At 39.1% G+C, this 27,950-nt stretch overlaps 2 protein-coding genes across 7 annotated transcripts in view; one reads left to right on the top strand and one right to left on the bottom strand.

Moving 5' to 3' along the window:
* The window catches only part of SERPINE3 (serpin family E member 3), a 31,464-nt gene extending 13,986 nt beyond the window's left edge, over nucleotides 1-17,478 (top strand). The window contains exons 6-9 of one of the 3 annotated variants that reach the window (XM_043477437.1): nucleotides 4,251-4,351; nucleotides 14,078-14,164; nucleotides 14,662-14,745; nucleotides 17,204-17,478. In XM_043477437.1, coding sequence (XP_043333372.1) covers nucleotides 4,251-4,351; nucleotides 14,078-14,164; nucleotides 14,662-14,745; nucleotides 17,204-17,247 — 316 coding nt within the window. In that variant the 3' untranslated portion in view covers nucleotides 17,248-17,478. Of the gene's footprint in view, nucleotides 1-4,250; nucleotides 4,352-7,086; nucleotides 7,357-14,077; nucleotides 14,165-14,661; nucleotides 14,746-17,203 lie in introns of those variants that run through there. The other 2 variants (XM_043477438.1, XM_043477439.1) reach the window with 2 other exon arrangements.
* Nucleotides 17,479-18,215: 737 nt separating this feature from the next.
* Nucleotides 18,216-27,950, bottom strand: part of INTS6 (integrator complex subunit 6) — a 78,968-nt gene continuing 69,233 nt past the window's right edge. For all 4 annotated transcript variants that reach the window (XM_043477434.1, XM_043477435.1, XM_043477433.1 and 1 more), the window contains 7 exons: nucleotides 27,700-27,915; nucleotides 25,568-25,694; nucleotides 24,626-24,768; nucleotides 24,097-24,328; nucleotides 21,713-22,084; nucleotides 20,494-20,587; nucleotides 18,216-18,839 (listed from right to left, as the gene is read on the bottom strand). In XM_043477434.1, coding sequence (XP_043333369.1) covers nucleotides 18,746-18,839; nucleotides 20,494-20,587; nucleotides 21,713-22,084; nucleotides 24,097-24,328; nucleotides 24,626-24,768; nucleotides 25,568-25,694; nucleotides 27,700-27,915 — 1,278 coding nt within the window. In that variant the 3' untranslated portion in view covers nucleotides 18,216-18,745. The remainder of the gene's footprint in view (nucleotides 18,840-20,493; nucleotides 20,588-21,712; nucleotides 22,085-24,096; nucleotides 24,329-24,625; nucleotides 24,769-25,567; nucleotides 25,695-27,699; nucleotides 27,916-27,950) is intronic.

Here is a 27,950-nt window from a genome sequence, read left to right on the forward strand (position 1 = left end):
AAGAGGTCAAAAAGTTAAATGATGGTGCTGGATTTTGCTTCTCCAAAGCAAAACCAATTTGCAAAACTCATTACTTTACAAAGGGTTCCTCAAGGAGCATCTCTAAATGATAAGCTTCATTTGAAATCAGAGTAAATACATAATTAATTTGGAGACCAGCAGTTAAACAAAAAAATTATCCGAGGGTTCATTTGCAGCATGTGGATTCTTCATGCTCCTCCCACTGGCCACCTCGGCCTCCTCCACTGACCAGGCTCTCTGCATTGCTGAGCCAGAGGCCTTGGCAGGGCTCCCTCGAGGAGTTAAAAATAAGTCCAGGCCCTGGAACAAAAAACAGAGAAAGAGAGAGAGAGAGAGACCAGTGAGTGAAGGGCCAAGGTCTAAAGTGGGATCAGCCTAGCGAGGGCAGAAGGTGAATTAAACTCAGAGATAACGCCTGTCTCTCCAAACCAAATATTTGGACCCCAAATCAAAGCCCAAAGACTGGCTATTTCAGCAGATCTTTCTAGCATGGAGCAGAAGCAAGCCTGATGTTTCTTTTATGTTTACGAGAAGCTCAGCAAAAGAAGAAGAGCTTTCAAGGCTAACAATAGAGAGAAAATGCAGCTGGGAGTAGGACTTTGCTACAGTCTCTTTGAGTGTAGGAGACAGATGGCTGGCCTCATCCTGGAGCAGCTGATATAAGGAAGAGGCCCCAGGGAGATGCCCAGCGCCACTGAGAACTATTCACTGGTGCTGATACTGCCTTTAGAACTTGCCATCCCTTGAGAAAAGATCCCAAAAAAACTTTGGAGGATGGGGAAGGGACAAGAAGGCAGAGGTCATAGTAACCCAAGTATTCATTCACACTTGACCTTATCTGGATTAAAAAAAATTTTTTTTTTAATCTCTCTAAGACTATTCAGCCTGCTATCTGAGAAGAATAGAAGTTTTTAGGGAAATAAAACTTCCCTTACCCTTTAGGGGTGTTTCACAGGCAAAACTAACCAAGTTTATTGAAAAGACTGTTCTGACTTCCATTGAATTTTCTTGACACTCTTGTCAAAATCAGTTGGCCATAAATATAGGTTTATTTCTAGACTTCCAGTTTTATTCTATAGGTACAAATGTCTGTACTTTTGCCAGTACTGCACACTCTTGACTGCTTACTGTAGTTTTTTAATGCATTTAGAAATCAGCAAGTATGAGTCCTTCAACTTTGGTTTTCTTTTTTAAGATTGTTTTGGCTATTCTGGGTTCCACATCTTTCTGTGTGAGTTTTAGGATCAGCTTATCAGTTTCTGCCAAATAAATAGCCAGGTTCTTGATATGGACTTTGCTGACTCTGTAGATTAACTTGGGGAATATTGCTTTATAACAATATTAAGTATTCCAGTCCATGAACACAAGATGTCTTTGATTTTCTTCAGGTTTTCTTTAAGTTTTTATCAATGGTGTTTGTAGTTTTCAGTGTACAGGTTTTGTTAAATTTACTTCTAAGTATTTTATTCCTTTCAATGCTGTTGTAAATGGGATTTCATTTTCAGATTGTTCATTGCTAGTGTAAAGAAACAGTTAATTTTTGTATCTTGATCTTGTATCCTGCCACCTTGATGAACGCATGTATTGGCTCTAATAGTTTTTTCTCTGTGTGTATGAGTGTGTGTGTGTGTATTCCTTAGGATTTTCTATATATAAGACCAGGTCATCTGTGAATAGAAAGAGATTTAGTTCCTTCTTTTGATTCTGGACACATTTGCTTTCTTTTTCTTGTGTAATTGCCCTGTACACCCTTCAGTAAAGTGTTAAATAGAAGGGTGATCATCTTTATCTTGTTCCTGATCTAGGGGGAAAGCATTCAATCTTTCATCATTAAGGATGATGCTAGCTATAGGGGGTTGTAAATGCCCATTTTGAGGCTGAAGAAATCTCCTTCTATCGCAAGATTGTTAAGTGGTTTTTGTTTTTATAAAAGAATGTCAGAGTGCTTGGACAGGTACTTTTTCTGCATCTCTTGAAATGATCACGCCACCCTTGTCCTTTATTTCATTAATATGGTTTTTTACATGGGTTGATTTTCATATGTCAAACCCACCTTGCATTCCTGGGAGAAATCCCACTTGGTTATAGAGGTATTTATGTGTTGCTGGATTCAATTTTTTAATATTTTGTTGAAGATTTTTACATCTGTATTCATAAGGGACACTGGTCTGTCATTTTCTTGTGATATCCTTGTCTAGTTTTGGTAAAGGGTGTTTTTTCTAACTCAAGATATCTTTATAGCATCTCTCCTGGCCTGGCCTTCATAGCCACACAAGAAACAAATCACTGTCCTCTTTCATAGTCATACCTCGTTTTTACTATTGTCTTTAGTTACTAAAAATGGTATTACCTAGCTTTATCTCCTACCATGACCACAATACGTGGCTTCAAACATACCTTAGCTCTTTCTCAATATCAATGAGAAACAATAAAACCACAGTGGTAACAATAAAGCGCTGCATGAGCTGTACTGGGCATTGTTCTGAGCACTTCACCAGGATTATTTCACTTACTATTCACAAAACTAAGAATTGAGCGCTAGTATTGGGCCCATTTCCTAAGTAAAGAAACCGAGGCAAAGAGAGGCAAAGTTGCTTGCCCAGGTTCCCTCTGCTAGTAAGAGGCTGAGCCAGCATTCAAGCCTAGGCACTAGTTCCCAAGCTCATGTTCTTAACCACTATGTTTCAGTGCTGAGAGTTCTCAGAAAACTGCAGTTTAAGGATTTAAGAAAATTTCAGAGAAGGCAGTCTAAAAAATTTTTTTGAGGAACTTCTCTGGTGGTCCAGGGATTAAGACTCTACACTTCCAGTGCAAGGGGTGTGGGTTCAACCCCTGGTCAGGGAACTAAGATTCCACATGCTGAGAGATGTAACCCCTCCAAAAAAATTTTTTTTTTAATTTTTGTGAAATATCAGCATACTTAGAGAAAAGTGGTATCTTTTTTGGAAACTATGGCCAAGATTCAGAACACACATTTACGGGAAAATCTGATACCTTTGTTTAAAATATTGGGCACATTGTCTTGTATGGCAGTGAAGAACTTGGATATTTAACAGTCTGGGACAGTATTTTTATTCTCCTATAAGAGTTCTGCATGATTTATAGAAAAGACCATCTAAATTCCAAATTGGAGGTTTTTTGTTCTCAAAGGAAAATTACATCATTCGTCCTTTTAAAGCCTCCTTCAACGGTAAAGTTTTAAATGCCTTGCCCTGGAAGAAACATGATAAAGTTGGTGGGCTGGTTTTTCCTGCTCTCGGGACTTAACTGGGAAAACTGAAGACCCACGCTGCACACAGCAAACGTGAAAATATGTTGTATTAAACAGAAAAATGTTCAACGAGACACTGTTAGTTGGCAGTTAGTCAGCAACTGCTTTTCTGCACCTACTGTGTGTGAGAGGCCACCCAGGGGGCAGGTGGCAGGTGGCAGAGTCTAGACACCAAGAGCACAGGCTCTGCGCTCCATCAGCCTTGTCCAGACGCGCTCCATCGCAGACTCAGGACGTCCTCTTGGGCACGCTCCTTAAACACTTTAAGCCTCAGTGTTCTATCTGTAAAATGAGAATAATAACGCGGTTACATGATGAAGAGATGAGATCATCCACATAAAATACTCGTTGTAGTGCCTGGCACATGGTATGCATGCGTGCATGCTCAGTCGTGTCCAACTCTTTGTGACCCCATGGACTGTAGCCCACCAGGCTTCTCTGTCCATGGGATTCTCCAGGCAAGACTACTGGAGTGGGTTGCCATTTCCTACACATGGTAAGCACTCATTAAATATTAATTATTATGAAGAAATAATGAGCCTCTTCTCTCAAATAGTTTACAGTATCATAAATAACACTAATAGGAAACAGACCATTCTATACATCAAAAGAGTGGAACAAAGTGCTTAATGGGGCTTAAAGAACCGAAGGTCACAGAACAGCCGGGGAAGAAGAGGAGTGATCGCTGAACTGAGCTTAGAGGAGAGGATAGTACAATTCAAATTCAAGGCAGACCTGGAAAGAACAGCAGAAGCAAAGGTTCAGAGGTGGGAGAGGGGGCTGTGGGATCAGATTAGTCAAGGGGTCGGGGTGTGGGAAGGAGCAGTGACAGATGAAGTTGGAAATGAGTCTGGAGCTCCCTGACTTTGAAGGGAGGGGGTTGGGGTGTCATGTGATGAATATCAAAGTCCACTGAGTGAAAATCCTAAGTGAAAGTGTATATCTTTTGTTGTTTTAGGTTTAGGATCCAAAATCATTTCGACTTGAAAAACATTTTATATTCCTGGGGAGTCATCGATCTTTTTGATCCACTCAGAGCTAACTTGAAAGGAATTTCAGGTAACAACAGTTCTTTTTCCAAGCTTATTGGCATTGTGTGTGTGGCGGGGGAGGAGGTGATGTTTTTAATCAGTAAGCATGCACTGATGAAGGGGTTCACACCTATGAAGCCTTTAGAGGTAAACAGCCAGAGTTGATGTGGCTTAAAAGAATAAAGAAAGTGCTTTACTGTATATAAGAACATGCTGCTTCAGATGCTAGATTTGGGTTGGACTTTGTGGGGGCGGGGGTGTTTCTTGAGATGACCTCTAAGCACCACACCTTCAGAGTGAAGTCAGTGATGAGGGGTCACTATACAGCTCCCCTCCCTCTGCCCGTCATGATAGGAGATACCAGAGATTCTGGTACAGCAGAGCCCATCGTTCTGACCTCCCACCATCACTCTTCGTTTCTATCTCTCCCTTCCCTCCCTCCCTGGACCTCTCTGTCTTCTTCAAATGATCTTACCCTCATCCATCCAACTTCCTTTCTTCAAATTACTTCCACAAATTATCTATAACCTGGCCTTAAAATGTTCTCCCTCCCAGAGTCTGTATTAGATTTCATGGCTCATAGTAGACAAGCTACTACTAATCTACAGGCTCTGTATTCACCTGTGGTCTGACAGAACTGACATCTAATGTTAAAAGAGAGGGGAAGGCCAGAACCTAATGTTTCAGAATCCTCCCAGGAGACCACTGGTGAAGCTACTGCCACCTCCAAAGACTCCTCAAGTTCGTTGCTGCTCTGGATAGTAATGAATTATCTGTATGAAGATGACCCTGGGGCAGGCATTGCCTTGGTTTTGAGGCTTTCCTTGCCTGAGGAGCTTATGAAACCTCTGTTTGGAATGCTAGAACCTCATAGCTCAGACACGTTTTCTAAAGCCTTGCTCAGATTTTTTTCTTCAGCCATCGCAGGAAAAAAAAGGGAGTTTAGTCCACAACAGAGTCTCAGCTTGGGTATTAGATGTGACCAGTTAGACTCCACAACAGAGTTACTTATCAGAAAACACAGGAGGCAGGCTCTATTCTAGGTTATTTATAAACCACCAGCTCTGAACTCATTGCCTAAACATGCAAAGAGATAGTAAGCAAAGCAATAGTCAAGTTTGGGCCCAGTGCCCCCCAGCAATGCTTGGCACACAGTGGGGAGCCAGTAAATACTGTTGACTTGATGAATGACGCTACCAGAAATTTCCCCTGGTGACACAGACATAATCTGGCACTGCAAGGAAAAGAAGACTAGAGCTAAAGACTAAGAGGCAAGGAAAGAGCAAGGGATGAAGGATTTGTGTGCAGTCTATCTTTAATAACACAATCCCATCACAATCTTTTTTTGTGGCTCTGGAGCTCAGCTATGGCATTCCTGTTTTGACCAGCCTAATTCAAAATTTGGGAGCCATTCTGACCTTCTCTTCCACACTGCTACATTCCAGTAGTCACTGTGACTCACTGCTTGTTCCTTCATCATTCTCAGAAATACATCCTAAAAGGCAGTCAACCCTGTGTCCTCAAAAAGAATTGAGCTCAACCCACATGATGCAGTTCTCCTATCAGTAAAGACCTCTGAGGCTCAGAGCTCCTTTGACAAGATCTAACAAGCAGCTGAATATTAAAAAGAACCTTTTAAAATACCTAACCTCTTGTTTTACAATGCAATTAAAGTCTACTTATTTTTACTCAAATCAGCAGAAATATAGGCTTATGGACCTGGCTTGTTAAACAAGTATCAAGCAGTTACCACACGCCAAGTGGGAAGCTTGCATGCCTATTTCCTTCAGATAAAATATATCGACCTTACAATCTTCTCCCATAAAGTTTTATTCCTCTAACACACGGATCACCAAATGAGGGCCTACCACCTGTTTTTATAAATAAAGTTTTATTGAAACACAGCCACTCCCATTCATTTAAACTCACCCATGGCTGCTTTCCTGCTATAATGGCAGAACTGAGACTTTGCAACAGATGCCATATGCTCTGCAATGGCTAAAATATTTCATATCTGGCTTTTTACAGATAGAGTTAGCCGTCTAAAACATTGCTTTCCAGTGTCCTTCTTTAAATATGATCAATAGACTGACTAGTCACTTCTGTGCCTAAGTAGGCTGTTGACTTAATTCTGGAGACACAGCCACTAAATCTAACAATTGTTGTGTCATCACCTAAAATGGGATAGCTGCCACCCATCTCACATCTTATTTGCAGAGATGAAATTATCACATAGCAAAGCATCAGCAGAGAGCTTGACAGAGAGTAAGTGATCAGAAAACGCTGGTCTCCCATCGTACAATTAACAAGGGGCTGCAACAGTTTTGTACTACTGATGGACACTCAACAACCACTGGGAACATTTGTTTTTTTCTTTCTATTTGGTACCAAAGCCCAGAATCAAGTTCCCCTTCTCCATTTGAAAGGCACTCATTTCTTCTTTTATGGCCTCAAATCCTATTTTTGCTGCATGAAGAACTTGATGGAAATCATTTCAAGGCCCAGCTGGGCCTAGGCTGTTTTTCTCCCTAGAGAAAAACGCCTTAGCACTACATGTTATGAAGCTTTTAAGAATAATGCCAGTTTCACTTACACTAAAGTCACCAGCTAGAGATCCGCTTTCTGAGCAGTCCCACTTCCTGTAGGATGAGCAGGCTTTGATACCAACCCAAGCTTCCTAATCTAAGAAATAGTCCTTGTGCACAAACTTGAAACTTTGAAGAAACTGTCTTATTAACTTTTGTAACTGGTTTCCAACCTCAGCTCGGGAAGATGTACAAGCTCCCTGTTTCTATGATGTGAATGAACAAACCAGCCAGAGTTGTTTGGTTGTGAACTGAAGTTAACTTATGCCATACCAGTTACTGGGCAGAGCTGCAGTAGGTCATCAAGATGGCAACATAGGTCATTCCGGACTTCAGTCTCTTTCCCAAGAAGACCAACTAGCAAGTCTCCATACATATGTCAACATTGTAGAAATGCCCTCACCTGGGGGGTGAGGCTGAAGCACCCCTCTGAAACACAGAGACTGAGAAGGACCACATTAGAAAGTAAGAAGAAAGGGCTTCCCTGGTGGCTCAGGGGCAAAGAATCCACCTGCCTGTGTAGGAGACATGCATTCAGCCCCTGGGCTAGGAAGATCCCACAGAGCGACTAAGCCCATGTGCACCACAGCTATTGAGCCTGTGCTCTGGTGCCCAAGAGCCACAGCTACTGAGTCCGCGCGCTGTGACTACCGAGGTCCACGTGCCCCACAGCCCATGCTCCACAACGTGAGACGCCCGCACACCACAGCTAGAGAGTAGCCCCGGCTTGCTGTAACTAGAGAAAAGCCCGTGCAGCAATGAAGACCCAGTGTGGCCGAAAGTAAATAAAGTTATACTTTTTTAAAAAGGCATAAAAAGAAAGTAAGAGGAATGGCTCTTTTCTGACCACATCACCACCCACTCCAGGCTGACACAACTCTGCACTCAGAGTGCCCCCTGGTCGGTCCTTGGTTTCTCCAGTGAGAGAAGAGGCCCAAGGTGGACATCTGGCTCATCCAGCGCATTGAGTGCTTCAGGACACATCCTGGCAGACCCGCTCAGGTCTTGCCTCATGGATCAGAGAGATGGAGAAAGGGGATAAAGCCTACAGCATTCAGCACCTACACCTTAAAAGAGCATACTGCAGTGGCACCTGAGCAAAACCCCCAACCAGGAGCAATGCCCATGGGCAGAGCCAAGCCAGTGGCCCCATCTGGCCAGAGGGCTCAGTTGGCACTTCTGGGATTTGGGTCTCTGGTGAAAGGGCCACCACACTCCCAACTCACCCAGGCAGGAAAGCAAGTTCACAGCCTACCCCAACCGCCAAGCATAGTCTCATGTCCCGCTCATGTAGGAAGCCTGGCCAGAGAACCCAGATTGCCAAGAAGCCGGTCCTACGGCCCTGCTTGGGCAAAGAGCTAAGTCAGACGCCCTGCCCAACTGTTGAGCACAGTCCCTGACACCACATAACCAGGAAGCCTGGTCAGGGACTGTGGATGACCCTGGAGCTCAACCCCATGGTACCACTAAGCCGAAGCCCAGCCTGTGGCCCCACCTGACACACAGCCCAGCCAATAGCACCACCCAGTCAAGAAACACATCCTGAGTCCCCATCTGACCAGGAATGGTTGCAGAGTGCAGCCCACAACTGCCCAATCATGGTATCCAGTCAGTAGTACCATCCTGCCAGGGAACACAGCCTGCAACCTCACTCAACCAGAGGTGATTACAGAACTAACAGCTCAACCCGACCATGAAACATAGCCAGAAGCTCCACCTGAAGAGGAAGCCCACCCAGTGGCTCCACTTGAATGCACAGTCCAGCCAGCAGTCCCACCCAACCAAAGAGCCCAGCCAGCAGCAACCCCTGCAGCCTCAGAGCATATGCAATAGACTTTTTCAAACGGAGACCCTGATAGAAGGCCTCACCCATCCATAGCTGCTAGGAGCTGACTGGTGAAGGTCTTTTTCCTGCCACAGCAAATCTGTAAAGTCTGGGAGAGCGGACTGCTTACTTTAAATACATACATGTTAATGCAAGGAATGAAGGAGCATGAAGGATTAAAAAAACATGATACAAGCCAAAGAAACAAGTAAAACCCCAGTAACTAACTCCAGTATGCTTTGCCTGGAGAATCCCATGGACAGAGAAGCCTGGCAGGCTATAGTCCATGGGGTCGCAAAGAGTCGGACATGAATGAGCAACTAACACTCACTCACTCAACTACATAGATAAATGGAGATCTATGAACTGTCTAACAAAGAATTCTGAGTAATCCTCTTAAAGAAGTTCGGTAAACTACAAGAATGCACAGACAGACAAAATTGGGAAGACAGTACACAAATAAGTAAGTCCAAGAAAGAAACAAACTATCAAAAAACCAAAACAAAACAGAAATCCTAAAGCTTAATAATACAATGACTGCCCTGAAGATTAAGAGAGCTTCAACAGCAGAATTGATCAAGCAAAGGAAAAAACAGAAAACCTCAGTGAATTACATTTGAAATTATCTAGTAAGAGGAGCAAAAAGAATAAAGAGTGAAGAAAACCTACGGTAGTTGGCTTTCTTCAAAGCCAGCAATATATACACTAAGGGAAGGAACAACATATACACTATGGGAATCCCAGAAAGAGAAGAGAGAGGGACAGAAAGTCTGTTTAAAGAAATATTGGCTGAAAACTTCCCAAAATTGTACAAAAATGGGCATCCAGATTTATGAGGGCCATGACCCCAAATAGGTTGACCTTGAGAAGGGCTACCCTGAAAGACATTATAGTCTAAAGACAAAGAATTTGGAAAGCAGCAAGAGAGGAGGACTTTGATGGTGGCTCAGATGGTAAAAAATTCGCCTGTAATGCAGGAGATCCAGGTTCAGTCTCTGGGTTAGGAAGATCCCCTGGAGAAGGAAGTGGCAACCCATTCGAGTATTCTTGCCTGGAGAATACCCACGGACAGAGGAGCCTGGTGGGCTGCAGTCCATGGGGCTGCAAAGAGTTGGACATGACTGAGCAACTAAGCATGCACACAAGACAGAAGAAACCAAATATTTAGAAGAAACCAAGAAACACAAGACAAGGAACCACTGTAAGACAACCAGTGATTTCTCAACAGAAACTCTGAAAATGGCTGTTATCAAAGCGCTAAGAAATAGCAAGTTTGGAATTCCCTGGTGGTTCAGTGGTTAGGACGCTACACTCTCACTGCTGAGGGCGCAGGTTAGATCCCTGGTCAGGGAACTAAGATCCTGGAAGCCGTGCGTGCGGCACAGCCAAAAAGAAAAACAAGGAAAGAAATAGCAAGTGTTGGTAAGGATGTGGATAAAAGGGATCCCTTGTACACTGTTGGTAGGAATGTAAATTGATATAGCCACTATGGAAAACAGTATCATGTTTCCTCAAAAAAGTAAAACAGAACTCCCATATAATCCAGCAATTCCATATCTGGGTATGTATCCAAAGAAAATGAGATCATTGTGTCACAGAGACATCTGCACCATCATGTTCATGGTAGCATTGTTTATAACAGTCATGGAGAAAAGTTAAGTGTCAACATATACAATGGAATATTATTTGGCCATAAAAAGAAGAAAATCCTGCCATTTGCAACATTATAGAAAAACCCTGAGTGCAATATGATAAGTGAATTAAGTCAGAGAAAGACAGATACTATATGATCTCACATATACTATATATAATCTAAAATCTAAGTATAATCTAAAAAAAAGCTAAACTCACAGAATTCAGAGTACACAATGGTGGTGGCCAGGGTGGGGAGAATGGCTGAAGGTGGTCAAAGGGTACAGATATAAAGTATATCTTATTTGCAATATACACATACATAAAACCATCATATTATACACCTGAAATTTACATTGTACATGTCAATTACACCTCAACAAAGCTGGCTGGGAGAGTGGCAAGAAAGCAAGATGTGGAGTGGGCTAGAGGAGAAGGATGGAGAGGAACTGACCACATACTTGCAGAGGCCATTTCAGGTTCTTTCCAGCACTCTGTATATTCTGGGCTGGGTGCTATGTGACATACACTCTCCATCTACAACTAAGTGACAAGAAGAGGAGAAAGAGGAGAAAGATAAACTAGAAACAGATTCTGGCAATAACTTTTTCAAAGCATTAATACTGCCAATATTAAGTAATAATATCTGGGGAGACAAAAGACACAGCCAACGATAATGTTTGTCCGACTTTTTGAGAAGCTGAGGATGGAATGTCAGATTATTGGCTTACATTTTGCAAATCTTACATTTATACAGTGTCACATTATGAAAACCCTCAAACCTTCTTAGAGTATGGCCAACCACATACAAAGGACCATGGGCTCCACTAACAAAGGGGAAGGGGGCGCCTTGTCATTCGGATGACACTTGCGAAGGACTCCTGCACTATGCCCCTGAGGCCACAGACACCAACCATTTCCTTACGAGTGAAAATCAGATTAAAGGACATTAACATTAGCTGTTTTTACGGGGGAAATGAAACAAATGTACAGTGTGTGGAGTGAGCCCCCAGTATTCATTCATTCGTCCAACATTTACTACACACCTATGTGTACCAAGCACTATTATGCTAGTTGAGTGAGGTAACAAATATTTAGAATGAATAATACAGCTTCTGTTTTCTAGGAGCTCACAATCTAAAAAGGAAGGTTCAGATGGAAACACAGAAGATGTTATGGAAGAAGAGTTTATTCATTTGCTTTGGATAATTGAAATGTAATATGAGTGGGTTTATTGAGGGGAAGGCAGCTAGTGTCCCAAAGTAGGTTCTGTAGAATGCTAATCTGGTAAATTTGGGGACAGGAGATCATGTGAGTCGTTCCATGGTTAAACACTACATATGACAATGCTCCTGTAGAGCCATGAACACCATGAACATTAACAGATGAGCAACTCTAAGAAGTCTACTGTTAAAAGCACAAGCCTGTTCAATTTGCATTTCCCATGTTATTACTCATGGAACCCTTTATATAGAATAGCACCTATAAACAACCTTGGGAACAAATTTTGGGGAAACAGGTTGAATGGCCCTCAATGGCATTAGATAGTTGCCAACACTGCAAGAGAGAATAAGCCCAAAGCCAGGAGGATCCTCTAGGCTGAGTTCATTAGTTGCATAACATATCCAGAGCCACTTAACAGAAGTAAGCAAATTAGGATCTGCAATACAAGATCAAGCAAGAAGAAAAACATAACCCACAGATGACTCCTGAATCCTTGTTTTGATGACAAATGCTGGTCTTCTGAAATGTTAACTCTTACCAGAGATTAAATGTATAGGAGACGAGGATGCCGAGGCATGCCAGGCTATGGGTCTAAGCCTGTGTCTGTGCAAACATGTAAATGTCACTTGTGCCACTCCTCTAATAGGATGGAGAAAAAAGCTCCTCAGTTGCAGTTTCAAGAAACTGAAATAGCCACGTCCATCTACTGAAAAACTCACTCATACCAACCAGTTGGCACCATTTCTCACAGTCTGCCAGGGCACCTGGACTCTAACACAAACGTATTCAACTATATTCTAGCTGATAGAGAACCTCTGCTCATTTCATTAAATATTTGGATGCCACGCTAGATAGTAGTGAAGCCACAGATTAGTAAAACCTTCTCATGACCATTAACCATTCCTTATACACACAGTTCTAATCTGGGTCCCACATTTCAGTTTGCTCAGTGAGTTAGCCAGACAGGCTAGTTATTGACCATAGATTTTCTAAAAAATGCTACTGAAAAAGACCAACTGCTAAAACCAATCAGATTCTGCACTGGTGTTAGGATGAGTGATGCCAAGTGAATGTTTGCATTGATTTTTCTCTCCCTCTGGCCCTTGTCTGGTCCCCTTCACTGGCACTGAAAAAGACCTGTTCCTTACAGCAAACACATAGCCAACTCACAATTCCCTAATTTACAAGACAGATGAAATGCCCCATATCCTGTACTCTGCTGGTCGTCCTCTCTCACAACATTCATTCACCATCCCCTCATATTGTATATGAGAAATCAAAAACAATTTAGTCTAAGATAAAACAGAGAAGCCTCCTCAGAATACAGCATGTCCATCACGATGTTTAAGACTCCTGACACATGCTTCCTTTCCAGGGCATGCTAGAATTGACTAGAATACACTTTTGCAAGGTGGTGGCATCCGTGTGGAAGGGTGGGGTGGGAATGGGCACAGTATCTGCTGTCAGAACACCTGCATCTGCCCAACAGGACCTCTGGTCAAGCGTGTGGCCTCAGAGGATTTCTAGTTTCTTCGCATTCTCAAGATTCTTACTTTCATTCTTTGTATCATCAAGTACCAAGCGAACTGTTTCAACATGATGGATGGCTAAATTATAAAAAACCTGTCCATTCCTCTAACGTTACCACTCAAATTCCTGTTTGCTAAGCTTATAATGCCTTTGAAATTGTTGGCATACAACTATTATAGTTCTCACCTCTTGTTTTCTTTGCAGATTGTAGCCCATGAGGCAAGGTAATTGCATAACTGATATGCTCAGTATACAGAATGCAGTCACATGGCATGAGATATTTTTAATACATTGCCTTTTAAAGCCCATAGTACAAACCTCTGTCTGTCATTTAAAAGTGGCTCTTAAAATGCAGCCCAAGAAGGCATTCAAAGGAAGTCATCTCAGAAGCTCGCTGAATATGCAGATTCCTGGGCTCTGGAGCTTGCATTTTAACACATATTCTGGCAATTCTTATACACCAAAATTTTAAAAATACTAAAGATTTCAACAGTAACTAGAAATTAGGTTGAAAATTAACTTGAAAAAATGGGGATACAGCCCTGGATATTGAGTGGGATTATTTATTAGATGGGGCTCAGACAGTAATGTATCTGCCTGCAATGTAGGAGACCCAGGTTCAGTCCCTGGGTTGGGGAGATCCCCTGGAGAGGGGAATGGCAACCCACTCCAGTATTCTTGCCTGGAGAATTCTATGGACAGAGAATTCTGGCAGGCTACAGTCCATGGGACCGCAGTTGAGTTGGACATGACTGAGCAACTAGCACTTTATTAGACACTTAACCAAATTTGAGGCTTTGAAAGTTGCATAAAATATTGCACCTTAAAATTTCCCAAATCTCTATTTCCACAGTAAGCAGCATGCAAGACTATAACTAAGCCTGTTCTTTAAAAATGTACTCACATAAAAGTGCACTCACAAAATGCAAATAATCCCCTTTCTGTTTCCTCTGCTTAGGCCAAGATGGCTTTTATGTTTCTGAAGCGATCCACAAAGCCAAGATCGAGGTTTCAGAGGAAGGAACTAAGGCATCTGCAGCCACAGGTATGTGCCTAAGAGGACTGGGTATCAGCAACACTCAGGAATGCTGGGGCCTATATCTCCCCCTTTGTTAGACTCATCCAGTTCAGCCTTCACACTTCTAAGCCTTCCCACTAAAACCCCATGTCCAGGTGTGATAAGAGCATTTAAAAAAAAAAGTTAACAGAATCAAGTTCTTGAAAATGATGAGAGAAAAAGAGCCATTTTGAAAAGGATCTGCACCATGACCCCATAAATAAGGAATAGTCATTCTGAAAATTACCTTCAGGAAGGAATTTATTCCATGAAATATTCTGAGAATAGGACACAGTGTTGGCCAAGTGCTATCTTTTCTCTTTAATTTTCCCATTTGCACCCCATCATAACACTAAAACAATGCTGTATCATTAGGATGCTTTTATTTCTTCAAAAATCAAGTGACTTTGTATCCAATTATAATAGTGACTTTCCTCAAATGAAGAGAAAATACAATGGGATTCTACTGTTGATCTTTTCTGCAGCTCTGTTGTTACTGAAAAGGTCTCGGATTCCTATTTTTAAAGCAGATCGGCCGTTCATCTTTTTCCTGAGAGAACCGAACACAGGTATTACTATTTTTTGATAGGATTCATGTAAATATTTATCAGCACCTCGCCAGCAACAAGGGCTCATTTGCCCACCCCAGCCTAAAACAAGCACTCCTTTTAGCTGGTTTCTGTAGTGCTCCCAAAGCGCCCCAGTTGCTATGTCATATATCCTGAGAAAGGGGAATATTTCATAACTACTGCGGAGACTAATATCCTCTGTGGCTTTTCTGCCTTCTGTTACTCTCAGCTTATTTATGACTGATGTAGGTCTTTAAAAATTTAAGTTTCTACTTCTGGGGAGGACTTAAAAAAAATCATGAAAGTAAAATAAATGATATATCTTTTTTCCCCATTGTTGCTGACCTTTCTTGGCCTTGTAGGATGAAAGAGTTCATTCAGGCCACGAGTGTCCAAGTCATCCCCTGGTACTCTCAGCACCCCCAGTATCCTAGGGAATGCACCTGCGTTTCTAGCTTTTCTGTTGATCTTTCTCAAGCTTGTTGAAATTACACAGAAATCAAATATTTGCCCTAGGCCTTGGCCTACCATACAACCTCATCTTAATCCAAAGATGGTATGGTACAGGCAGAGCCTTTAGCACCTCAGATGGACAAGCAGAAGTCCTTGAAGTCTCGACAACAGTGAATAAAGTAATCAAATGATTCCTCTTAATGTTGCCCCACCCTCTCTGGCAATTACTTATCAGCCTGGGGAAAAAAGAGAGATTCTCAGTAAAGAGTTGTTGGCAAGTCTAAACAATGTGTTAAAAATAAATAGGGTGGACCAGGACTAACAAAATCAAGCAAAAGTGGATCTACTTTAACTAAACATCAGGCATTATTTTTATTTATGGAGAGAAAAAAAGTCAAGTTAGAATAATGAAAATTATGCATAGGTTTTACACAAATCGTTAAGGAAATACTGTCAACATCATTTTATCTGAGAATCATTTGCATACTGCTGTAATTTGTGCTAGAAAGCAAAGACACTTGTGACAAAAAGGATGAAGATAATCATTCACTAGGGAATTATCTATTAAGGGATTATTGGGGGAGAGAAAGTCCATCAACAGAATATATCCTCGCAGTATTTAGGGGAGAGAAAAGTCCATCGACAGAATACATCCTCATAGTATTTCACCATGATCATCCCAACCTCAGACTGATTAGGTGAAAATGTCACTTATCACTTGGAATAGGTAACAGAGAGTCCTCTCTTAGAAAGGATACAGGTCAAAAACAGTTAAGATGAAGAACGACAGGTTCTACTCCCTCAAGAAACAAGAGATTGGACTAAACCTGAACAGAAGGGTCATTGTCAAAAGCTCACAGCCAATAAAGGTTGACAAGAGTTAAGAGAGAACAGTTTCTCTTCTGGAATTCAACTGCATAAAATGATGTAAAATCTTTGAACTAACTAGTAAAGGACACATCCCTGTTTCTGTGATAAAAGAGTCTTCAGAACTGCCTTAGTAAACAGAATGAAAATATAGTCCAACGCCAGTTCCATGATCCGCAACAGTCCCTATGAGTTTCTCTGCCTCTCCCCCTGGGAGGTACCCGCTCGCATCACACAAGGCAGAGTGGCTGCTCTCCTAGTGACGGGGTGATTCAAAGGACAGAAATGAGCCTCAGCCTTCAGTGCACCAAACTGACGAAGCTTACTGACAAGGGCAAAACATGACTCAGTCGGTTGACAAATGGGACACATGTAAGAACATTACCGAAAATAATCTTAACCTCAAGATTAAACTGTTGGAGAACATCACTTGTCCAGCCAGCCATCCAGTGATCTAAAGGACCTAAAAGACATGATATTCCCCTCAATGTACTCCCCCTTCCCCTTCGCTGTAGTAGTTCAGTAATTTAACTAACATCCCCAGTTTCTTAATCTGTAAAAACAAAAAAATAAAAAAGCCCTGCAAGAAATGGAATATTAAGCTTCAATTTTGATGGGTTTCAAAGCTTGTGACTAGATTTTGGGGTAAGAGTGTAGCGTGTGGTGGCAGAGAAATTAAGGACAAGACGAGACAGAACAAATGCTTCTTCCCAACTCCCTCTAGGGTTCATACCCTGAAATATACTAAAGATCAAGGGTCTAAAGGATCACCTCATGATCAACCTGTGAAATCCAAGTAAGAACATTCTGATAAGGAAAAGTGGCCAAATATTGGAACAGACTGAGTTGCTTTACTAAATATTCTTGTTAAATATTAACTTTTATCTGAATGACTTGTAATCTCTTCTGTTAATCTCAGAATCTAAACATATATAATTTAAAAGCAGACAATATATTCTGGATTTTGTGTATCTCATGTTGAATTTAGCCATGTTACTGCAGCTAGCTATTAATACCTTAACAATTCCATTTACTAAGTGATATCCTGCTTAGAGGTATTTTTTAAGAGTTTAAAAAAATGTTTAAAGAACTGCATATGAAAATACTATGTAACTACATTATGTTTTTTTCTTGACAGCATTTGTCTTCAGTATTGGGAGAGTTTTGAACCCCCTACACTGAATTAACAGAGCTCAAGCATGTTCTCCACTTTTATCTATGCTTTTCTTCAAAAATTACAATTTCCTATACCCCTGAAATTTTAAAAATGTTCTGCTAAAGTGTACAAAGATAAGGGTATGTGTTTTTCAAATATTATGAACCTAAAAATACTTCCATTTTACCATAATTTTATAAGTTTATTTTGCCCTCTCTTAACCTAAATGTATTTTAGCCTTCTTTTCTACTCATTATCCCCAAAGCACTACAAGGCACAGCAGTGACCTATGAATGGTGAGCGAGTCAGGCCACAGGCTCACAGTCCTCAATAAGGACACGTGAGGCCACGGTGGACTGAGGGTGGACAGTGAATAGCGTTGACTTTTCTTTATCCTGGACAACTCAGGAAGAATGCAGAATGGACAAAGTCATTTAAAATGTGTTTCCTTTCCATTTACCTTCTAAAGGAAATGGACAGTTTAAGTGTAACAGCAGAGCAGAACAGAGATCCCCTGGAGCCCCCAGGCTGTTGTGGGACTTCTGCAAGCATGGCATCAAGCTGCTAAATGCTACACATTTCAGAGTATGTGGTGTCCCCCCAAAGTTACAACTCCCTGACAGCTTCACCTTAGTGCCAGCCACAGTCCTGGTGAGAAAGGAAAAGAGAGGGGTTGAAGGAAAGGAAGTAAGGAAACCAATTGAGTTCAAAGGTGTCTGCTTTTGAAACAGCTTTAAAGAGTCTGCCTATCTACAGATACGTTTCCATTGTCTAGGCAGAAACGGAGTGTGTCGGAGTGGCCAACAAAATCTAAGAACAGAGTAAAAAGACAATGCAGATTATGTAACATGTCATTACAGTTAGGTTTAACAAATGTGAACTTCAAGTGGTGTATTTTTCCAATGCTAAAAAGCAATGCCTTTAAAATTCCATTATCTTAAGATGGTTTTAAATGATTACTTTAAATGTGATTATTTCCTAAACCACACAGGAGTAAAATAGAGCATTTATTGATGGAATAACAAAAGTGCTTTTCTTAAATATTCTTCAAAATACATTTGTACAACTTACAATAATATATCCAAAATAACTGTATATACAAAACATTGCCTAGTTTTAATGTATGTGCTTTTTTTCCCCAAAAATTACAAAGTAACTTCTTTTTTATTTTTTTGGCAAAGTTCAACCTTAACAGAGGTGACAATTTTGAAGGTTGGTTTAAGAAAATAGAACCTGAGGGAAATTGACACGCAAGAGTCAATGACAAGCAAGAGATTTGGAGGAATATTTTTAGTTTGTTAAATAAAAATGTTTTTTTAGAGTGATACTTTTCACATTACAAAAATAAACCAAAATGAAGAAAAGGTCACTGTAAAATGATGGAAAAAGGATCTGTAGACTTGCTCTTAGTATTTCAAAAAGCCAACAATGCATGTCAAAAAATGAATTCAAGATCACAACAGTCTTGTATTTACTTTGTATTTGGAGAAGGTAGTGAAATAAGTGGCCACATTCTCTTTTCTTTTAATTGCTATTAATATGGTTGATCTGATTGGCTCTTCGATGAATTTCATCCAAGAAGTTCTCCAGTTGTTCTATTAGCATTCTTTTTTTAAACCTGTATGAAGAAATAAGTATAATAGCACTCTCAATTTCTTTTTAACAAAGTTACATATCAGTATAATTTTTTTTAAAGAGAAAAACTGCCTTGAGAAGATTTTTCAAAGTGAAATGAAAATGAAAAATCAACAACTTTATGATATATAAAATCTCTTAGCAAATTATTTTATCAGGACAGTATTATAGTGTGTTTCTAAAACAAACAATCCAGGCCTAGGTACAATGGATAAGAGGTTATCTCTTCCACAATAAAAAAGAAAACTGGGGGGGGGGGAACCTAATAAATACAAGGCTTATTTATAAACATTCCAGGAATCTGGGTTCCCAAAGCAATGACTCCAGTAGGTTCTTATGCTCTATGAAAGTTCACTGTTGAAAGGAATATTAATAAAATACAAATATAATCCCCATAAAATGGAAGAAATGAAATTTGGGCAGTCACATTTAAACTGTGATGTTCTACTATTACAATTTGAAAACCAGCAACAAGCTAAGGACAATCAGACATCAGCACTATAGGATACAGCAAACAGTTAAAAGTTCAAGTGAAATTTTAAACTTTTTCAGTAACAAATGTAGTAGACTAAAATTGCTTTTGTACAGAAGTGTGTACAGGAGTATGCAGATGCTTTTTAGGCTCTCCAAAAACATGGCCCAGTCGACGCCTACTTCCTCTCTACTTGTAAACTAATAACAACTAACCACCATAATATTATACAACTCTCTAAAAGGTAACAGAAATAGAATTCAGGCACCAGGAATACAGCTAAATCTATGATGAAGTTTGAGTTGACAGAATGTTATATAAAGAGCAGAACAGGTTAAATATTCAAAATCAGTAATATGAAAAGTTATGGCCTTATCTTGAAACTTCAAAGTGGCCCATGTTCTAGCCACTCATAGAGGGGGGAAAAAAAAAAGGATTAAGGCTTTACTTAAAAAAATAAAAACCTTTACACGAAGCATGGAAGAAACTGGTGGGGTGCATAATTAAAGGGTCGGTATCTTGGAAGGTCAGATGAGATAAACCTTAAGTTTTCTTATAATACTAGAATTCTAAAAAGTCTTAAAGGAGAAATTTAAAAAACGCTTTTTTACTCACTAAACTCATACAACTATGCTTTCCAGTTAATTGCACTTTGTGGTCACCGTTTATAATCTTGATCCACATTCCTTGTACTAAAGTACATAATCTTGGGCTACTGAAGCAATCAGAATAAGGCTCATTTGTCCAGCTCTCGTCCCTTAATTACATGTTTTCCCACGTACAAGTGAACTCCTGCATTCAAATATTGCCTTTCACAGTTACTTTTAATCACTAATATTAACTGTAGTTCAAATATACAGAGAAAAATGAAAGACTGTAAAATACAAAGACATCAAGAAGCCACAGAGGAGGATAAATGAGAATTATGCCAGTACCTGTCATGTGTAGAGAAAGGGTTCATGATTTCTAAACAATTTGTGTGTGGCTATTTTTTAAGTTACCTTAACTTTAAATAAACCAAAAACAAGAGAGAATTACTTATTTACACATTGGTCTGTCATATACATGCATAACAACACAAGTATAAAGTAGATACTGTTAAAATACCAACTATAGAAACTGGGGACTCATTTCATCATACGATAATGTATAACAGATTACTTACCTTGATGCTTCTTTAATGACATTTTGTAAAAATATTAGTCTTGTTTGTAAACTGCCTTGCACATGCTTCAGTAAAGTGAAGATTCTTTCATATTCTTAAAATAAGAGAAGCAAAAAGAAAAGTGGTGTTACTTTGCACACTTATTCAATATTTTTCTATTAGTTTACTACACATCAAGATATACTAAAACAAAACCAAAAATAGTTTACCTAAAAATTTCACCGTTCATTAGAGATTTTATAATACATGTATTTCATCAGACATCAACAAAGATAAAATAACTTGTCAGACACTGCCTTTTCTTGGTAAAAGTTCTCATTAGGGAACTCATGTATGTGTCAAACATACAGCTTAGAAGAACGAGTAAACAGCTTTTTGGTAGTGCCACTGAAAAATAAGAAGTGGCCTTTACGAAAATCCAACCTTATAACAAACTCTAAATTACAGCTAACATAGGGGGTGAATAAAATAGAGGAAAAAAATAAACAAGCGTGCCGTCTCAACTTCAAGTTTTCATAAAACTTACAGTTCTCTATTTCAAGTTTTCACATAAAAACTTAATAGTCCTCTGTCAAGGACTATAAGCTCCTAAAATGACCAGTACTGAGTCTTACCCACTTCTGGACCACCCATGGGCACCATCATAGCAGGTGATCTGTCCAATCTTCTGAATGAATGAATATCAATAAGAATATTTAAACTTTATCTCACAAAGTTCTTCTCTACTCATATAACAGGCAGCTTCATAATTTTAGTTTTTTGGCCTAAACGCCTCCCTGTCACTATTATAGTTTAAAAATCTTAAAAGTTAAGATGGTGGGTAGGTACTGTGCCAAGAACTTTACAGATATGAAGTCATTTTTGGGGGTTTTTTCTGTTGCCTTAAAATTCCAGTTGCTGGTTGGCAGAATGTTCAAGACTGTCAGTTCCTGTCACAGAGGAACCATGCGTAACTTTTTTTTTTTTTTCCATGCGTAACTTTTATCTGTGTGTTTCCCTCCTCCACTCTTACCCCTCCTTACTTACCACACCTGACACAGTACTTTGGATATAGCAGATACTCGGTAAGTGTTGACTGAATAAAGAATGGGATCTTAATATAGCTGATATGTTGTTCTCAAGACTGATCTAAAATCGGATCTATGCTTTAGTTAATTTGACTTTTTTCTTAGAGCACATACAAAAATCGAATCTGATGTCTGTCTCTAATTATACATACTTCTTCCTGGCTTTCGGATCTCTTTCATTATTTGTGCTTTTAGTTCAGTGTTGACCTCTTCATGGCTTCTGCAATGCATCAATTTCTTTCCTTTGTTGAGTGAAGATGCTGGTGTATTCTCTTCAGGACATTGTTCTTTATCTCTGGGCTCCTCGTGATTTTCTAAAAATCCACCAACAGTGAGATCATTAGTTCCTAAGTGGTCGTGACCGAGAGCCTCTGTATGATTGGTTGGTCGTTCCAGTAAGTTGGCTGGAGAAGATCCTGAAAATTCAGCTTCCATAGCATTTGGTGTAATATCTGATGAAAGTTGGTCTGCAACATGATTTTCAACCACATCATCCATTGTCGAATCATTAGTGGCTTCAGAAACTAAAAATAAGGAAAAAAGAAAGATGAGAGCCAATTTCAAAGCACACAGTAAAGAAAATGTCAAAGAAACAAGACTGTAGCAAATCACAACTGATCTCCTTGACTCTTAGAAATTAACAATGTGATGTGGTTCTTAAGCTTTGCCATATATATGGTGTATTTCAATGTGAAACATTCACAGTATTTACAAAATCTGTACAATTTTTGCCTGGGGCGGGGGAATTAAAGTTTAAAAAAACTTTTAGTTTTCTGCTTTTTTCTAACCTCTGCCTTATACAGTTACTATTTAGAGGCAAAAGTGAACACAGGAAGTTTAAGCTAATCAGTATTCTGCAGCAACATGGCCCCAAACCTCCAGAGCGCCTTTCCTTATAACCATCCACATGGTCTTCACTACTTGAGCAATGAAGAGTAGCTGGTGCCCACTTCAGCTCACTAGACAAGACTTAAAAGGCTTGCAAGCTTGCCACTTAATATCAGATTACTGTATTTGCTCCCCAGAGAAAGCAGCTGAATTCTCAGTTTCCTGATTGCTCACCAAACCACCAGGACCCAGCTGAATTCATCACCTTACTATTCAAAATTTAAACTCCCCCCCCCCACAAAAATTCTCTGGACTTCTGACTCCCTTCCTCCATCCTAAATCTTACTACATGATTTGCAAACTTCAATGATATTCTCGATAGCAACTCCTGTTTGAATTGAAATCCAACTCTTCTGCAAAGAAAGCCCTCTCTCTCAAACTCTCTCCATGGACTTAAAATAAGGAGGTGGAGTCACAAGTCCCTTTTTTTTCTAATGCCACTTCAAGAGCATTTTTCCACGCACTCTTGTTCTTTGTCCTGTAATTTACCACAATCTGGATTTTGCTAATTATATCCCTGTAGATACAGAGGCTTGATCATATTGATGTTCATTCAGTATTTTGGGTGGCATATACTTCAAATGTAGTACTGTGTAATCCCATCAGGAGGGATCATATTTGGTTTCTCTCCAGTTAAGATGCTCTTAGCCATGAATGAGCACCACCTCTAATTAATTACTCCATTAAACATTCCCTTCACCAATTCTCATTCTTCTCCAATAATATTCCACACGACTTAGTGACTGAACAACAAAAATGACTCCACATAGTAATGTCAGCCTGGTCTTTATGAAATGCTAATCCGATCAGATCACACTACCTCTTTCAGTGGATTTTCACTGTCCTTAGAATAAAGTCTAGAATCTTTTACAATGGCTTCCAAGACTCTCTATGATCTAGACTCTGCATGTCTATCTTTTGGCTCTCACCTTACCTCATTCCCAGCAGCCCTTGCTATACTAGAATGCTTCAGTTCCCTTAACGCCCTGCTCCTCACAGTATGCCTCTGTGTGTACTCTTCCTGTAAGAGGACTATTACTGTAACATACGCAAATGCACAGCTTCAGTTTACTAATTTCCATTCATCCTTCAAGTGTTGGCTTAAACAGAACCTTCTCAGTAAAGTGCCTTGACCCCACAGACTAAGTTAAATCCTCTTGCCAAATACTTCCACAAGTATACTTAACTTCCCTTTTTGTAATATTCATCACACTTCTAAGGAAATATGTGATGACTTTCTTTCCTCCTCATTATAAATGAAGGCAGAGATCACTATTGTCTGTTTACAGCTACATCTCAATGCCTAGCCCTGTCTAAATTAAGCATATCATTTAATAATTAGTTGCTGAATTAAACAAATTGAAAGCCATCTTTCTATGGGTATTAATAATGCCCCTTTAAAAACTGTCATTTCTAAATGCTAAAGATTTGCAAATGATATTTCAAATCATGATAGCTATTAAACATAATGAATGAATATATGAAATGTTCATTAAAAAGACATAAAAAATGATTACATGCTAATTTGGAATAAACAAATATCTTCTCTAGACACTCTTGGAACTTTATCCACTTTTTCTATATCAGAAAACTCTCTCCCATGAAGAACCAAACTAAAAGCAGCAAATAATGTTTAAAAAAACCTTACTTTTATGAAGAGGAAGGGGTTTAATGAGATCTGGCTGTGCTTGCGTCATAGGTACCGGTGGTCCTTTCCCTCCAATGTGATTGTTCACAACTGGGTTCTGCTGTCGGCCTCTCAGCAGCGGAGACATGCAGCGTCGTCTTTTAGGGATGCCTTGCATATTTGGTTCTCCAGGTCGTTTATGTTTATTTTGAGGTCCAGCCACAAATTCATCTGCCTCATCTATCATCATACCCTGTAACAAAGAAGAATTTCCCTGACTTTACATAATGTTTTCAGTTGTATGACAAACTCCAATTCCCATTAAACTACATTTTAACGATGTTGACATAGTATTCTACCTTTCCCTGACTTTACATAATGTTTTCAGTTGTATGACAAACTCCAATTCCCATTAAACTACATTTTAACGATGTTGACATAGTATTCTACCAAGAAAATGGTTTCAGCTTACTTTAGTTAAATTAAGAACTGTTAAATCTACTGTGCCTCCCACAAAAAAAAATTATGTAATGGAACACTTCAAATTTACCTTTTTATCCAGCTTAAAGGGGTTGCCAAATGTATGCAACCTCCGAGGCTGATCAGGATCAAGTTCTCTTAATGGAGAAGGTACTTGCTTGAGGTATTCCTGGTAATTCCCCATTTGTGCTATAGGAACACTGTGCACTTGATCTTTTCAAACAGAACAAAGCAATAATAAAAGTTAACTTCGCTAAAACTACGTTTCATTTAGTTAACAAATAATGTGTTCTTATGTATGAATGCTACCTGGTCTATTCTAGGCAACTTTTCCTTACCATATATTCTAAATTAGTTTGTTTATTGTGACATAAAATCTTGAGTGTTTTAATAAAATTTTAAATAATCAATTTTATCTTCTAAACAAAGCAAAAATATTGCAGTTAGTTTCAGTATTCTAAACAGTATGTGTAACCCTTCTACGAAAATGTCTCTCTCTTCTATTCTACTCCAAAGCAGAATTTAGTTAAAGCATAATTTACAGAAAAGAGGTATCACATAGATGATCCTTTTCATATAAAACTATAGTTGAAATGTTTACATCAGAGTTAGCAAAGGGTTAAGTTCTCATCTGACATAATTTGTAGGTGCCAAAGGTATAGTTAAGGAAATACTAGAATATGACATATATTGGCCATTCCGAGTTAAACGATCACATACTAGTAGATCACAAGAAAATGATTTTGTGTGTGCCTGTGTATGTGAATGTATGAAGAAAGCCATAAGGAAACTAAGCTATTACCAAAGGTTGTTTCCTCTGGAGAACAGAATTTGGGGCAACAGTGATGGTAGGAAGAAGTGTAGAGAATTAGAGATGACTCAACTTTCTACTTCATTTAATGAGAATGTAATATTACAGTCTCAACTCTTTAAAAGTTACAATAACACTCTGTATTTTCAATATAAAGAAAAGTTTACTGAAGAAATACCAATACTAAAACCATGATCTAACCTTCATCCTGTCCTTTAAGAAATCTGCGGGTGCTCTTCAAAAGATTAGATCTCATTCTTGTTAAGTGATCCAAAAGATTCCGTCTTGGTATGTCATATGCATTTCTAAATGTCTGTGGCTTCAAATCCTGTTTTAAAAAGATTCAAAGACAAAATGTATTTTGAAACAGAATTAAAAGAGACTAAAATCTCTAGCCTGCAGCACAACTTTGAAAATAAGATATACAAGTCAACTAATTAGCTTAAAAAAATAGAATAAAGAGATATGATACCATCGTAATGTACTGTTTTAATAACCAAAAGATAAAAACTCAGTAGTGAAGCTCAACCGAATTATCTCAAATTCACATCTGTCCAAGATTTTATTACGTATTCTGGCTAAGAGAAGTAAATAAAAGCTTTGATGTGTAATTTACACACCATACAACAACCCATTTTACATAAACAATTTGAGTGTTAATAAATGTACAGTTGTGAAACCATCACTAGTATCAGTTTTAGAACATCCCCATCACTCCACAAGGTTCCATGTGCCCACTTGCAGTCATTCTCAATTCCTATCCCCGCAACCACCAATCTGCTTTCTGTCTACGTCCCATTTCATAAATGGAATCTTGCAATATGTACTGTTTTCTATCTGGCTTCTTTCCACAAGCATGTTTTGAGATTCACCCATGTTGTTCCTGTACTGGTAGTCTTTTCCTTTTTACATGGATATACTGTATCTTTATCCATTCACCAGTTGATGAACACTTGGACTGTTTTCAGTTTGGGGCAATTACTAACACTGCTATGAATATTTGCATACAAACCCTTTATACACACATATTTTCATTTATCTCAGTAGATACCTACAAGTAGAACTGCTGGTATATAGCAACATTTACCTTTCCTAAGAAACTGCAAATTAACTGTTGATAATTTTCATCAACAATGTGTAAGAGCTCCAGCTGTTCTATAACCTCACCAATACTTCATATTTTTCAGTCTTAAACTTTAGCCATTCTAGTGGGCATAAAGTGGGATCTCACTGTGGTTTTAATTTGCATTTCCCCACTTGACTAATAATGTTGAACATCTTTTCATCTGCTTTTTCAGGTTTGTATATCCTACCTGGTAAGGTGTCTATTCAATATTTTGTGCATTTTTTTATTGGATGCTTATCTTTTTATTATTGAGTCTTAGGATTTCTTTATGTATTTTGATACAAGTGCTTTATTCAACATATGCTTTTCTCCCAGGTTGTAGCTTGTCTGGGAGAGACTTCAAAGTTTCTTCTGAAGACAAAAATTATAATTTTACTCAAGTTCAGTTTATGAAGTTGTTATATGTATGTGTTTTGTGTTGTATTTTAGAAATCTTCATTGACCCAAGATCCAACATCTTACAGATTTTTTTCCTGTAAAAGTTTGTAGTTTCAGTTCTTACATTTATGACTATGATCATGTTAACTAATATAAGGATCAAGTTCATTATTTTGCAGATAGATAGCCAACTGTTCCTACCCTGTGTGTTGAAAAGACTGTCTTCTGACCCACTGAATTATTCTGGCATCTTCATTAAAAATTAACTCTATATGAAGGTGTACTTCTGTTCCACTGACCAAAATATTTCTCCTCATGCCAGCAACACATATGTTGATCACTGCAGCTTTACAGTCACTTTTAAAATTAGTGCAAGCTTTATTCTTTCCCAAAACTGTTTCAGCTACTCTAGGACCTTTATACCTCCATATAAATTTTAGAACCAGTCTGTCAGTTTCAACAAACAGGCAACTGGGATGAGGATCTTTTTAATAATGAGTATTCACAAAGCACTGTGTACCCAAGGTCAGTAGTATAAGTGCCAAACTACAGTGAACTCTACTATTAGCTATGTAACTTCAGGCAATCTCTAAGCCTGTTTTCCATCTATAAGATGAACATGATGGTTTGCTCTTCGTCAGTCCATCTGCTCATCCACTCACCATGAAGTGTTTTAAAATTCAATGATTCAATAATATTAATAGCATAATTGATTATTCTGCAGAGGTACAGAAATTTGGACAAACTGGGTATTAGTTAAGAGAAAAACTTGAAATATTCGACAATATAGACTATTACTAGAGCAGTACAAAATTCACATAACTATTACCTTATTGAGCAAAGCAACTTGGAACCCAGTGTATTCTTTCATATTAAGGTCCAGCAGTCTGTGAGGAACATCCTCTGAAATTCCCTGGAGCAGCTGTTGAAAATCTTTCCTATAAGCCATTGATAAACCATGTGATCTGCTTCGGACTTTAATTCCAGTTTCCTGTACTACTTTTTTGCCTACAGAACCGATGACTCGATCAGATTCTATTTTGGCCTAAAGCAAAAATAAATAAAAGCTGTCTTGACATG

Source organism: Cervus canadensis, chromosome 9 (assembly GCF_019320065.1).
Source record: "Cervus canadensis isolate Bull #8, Minnesota chromosome 9, ASM1932006v1, whole genome shotgun sequence".
Classification (NCBI taxonomy): Eukaryota; Metazoa; Chordata; class Mammalia; order Artiodactyla; family Cervidae; genus Cervus; species Cervus canadensis.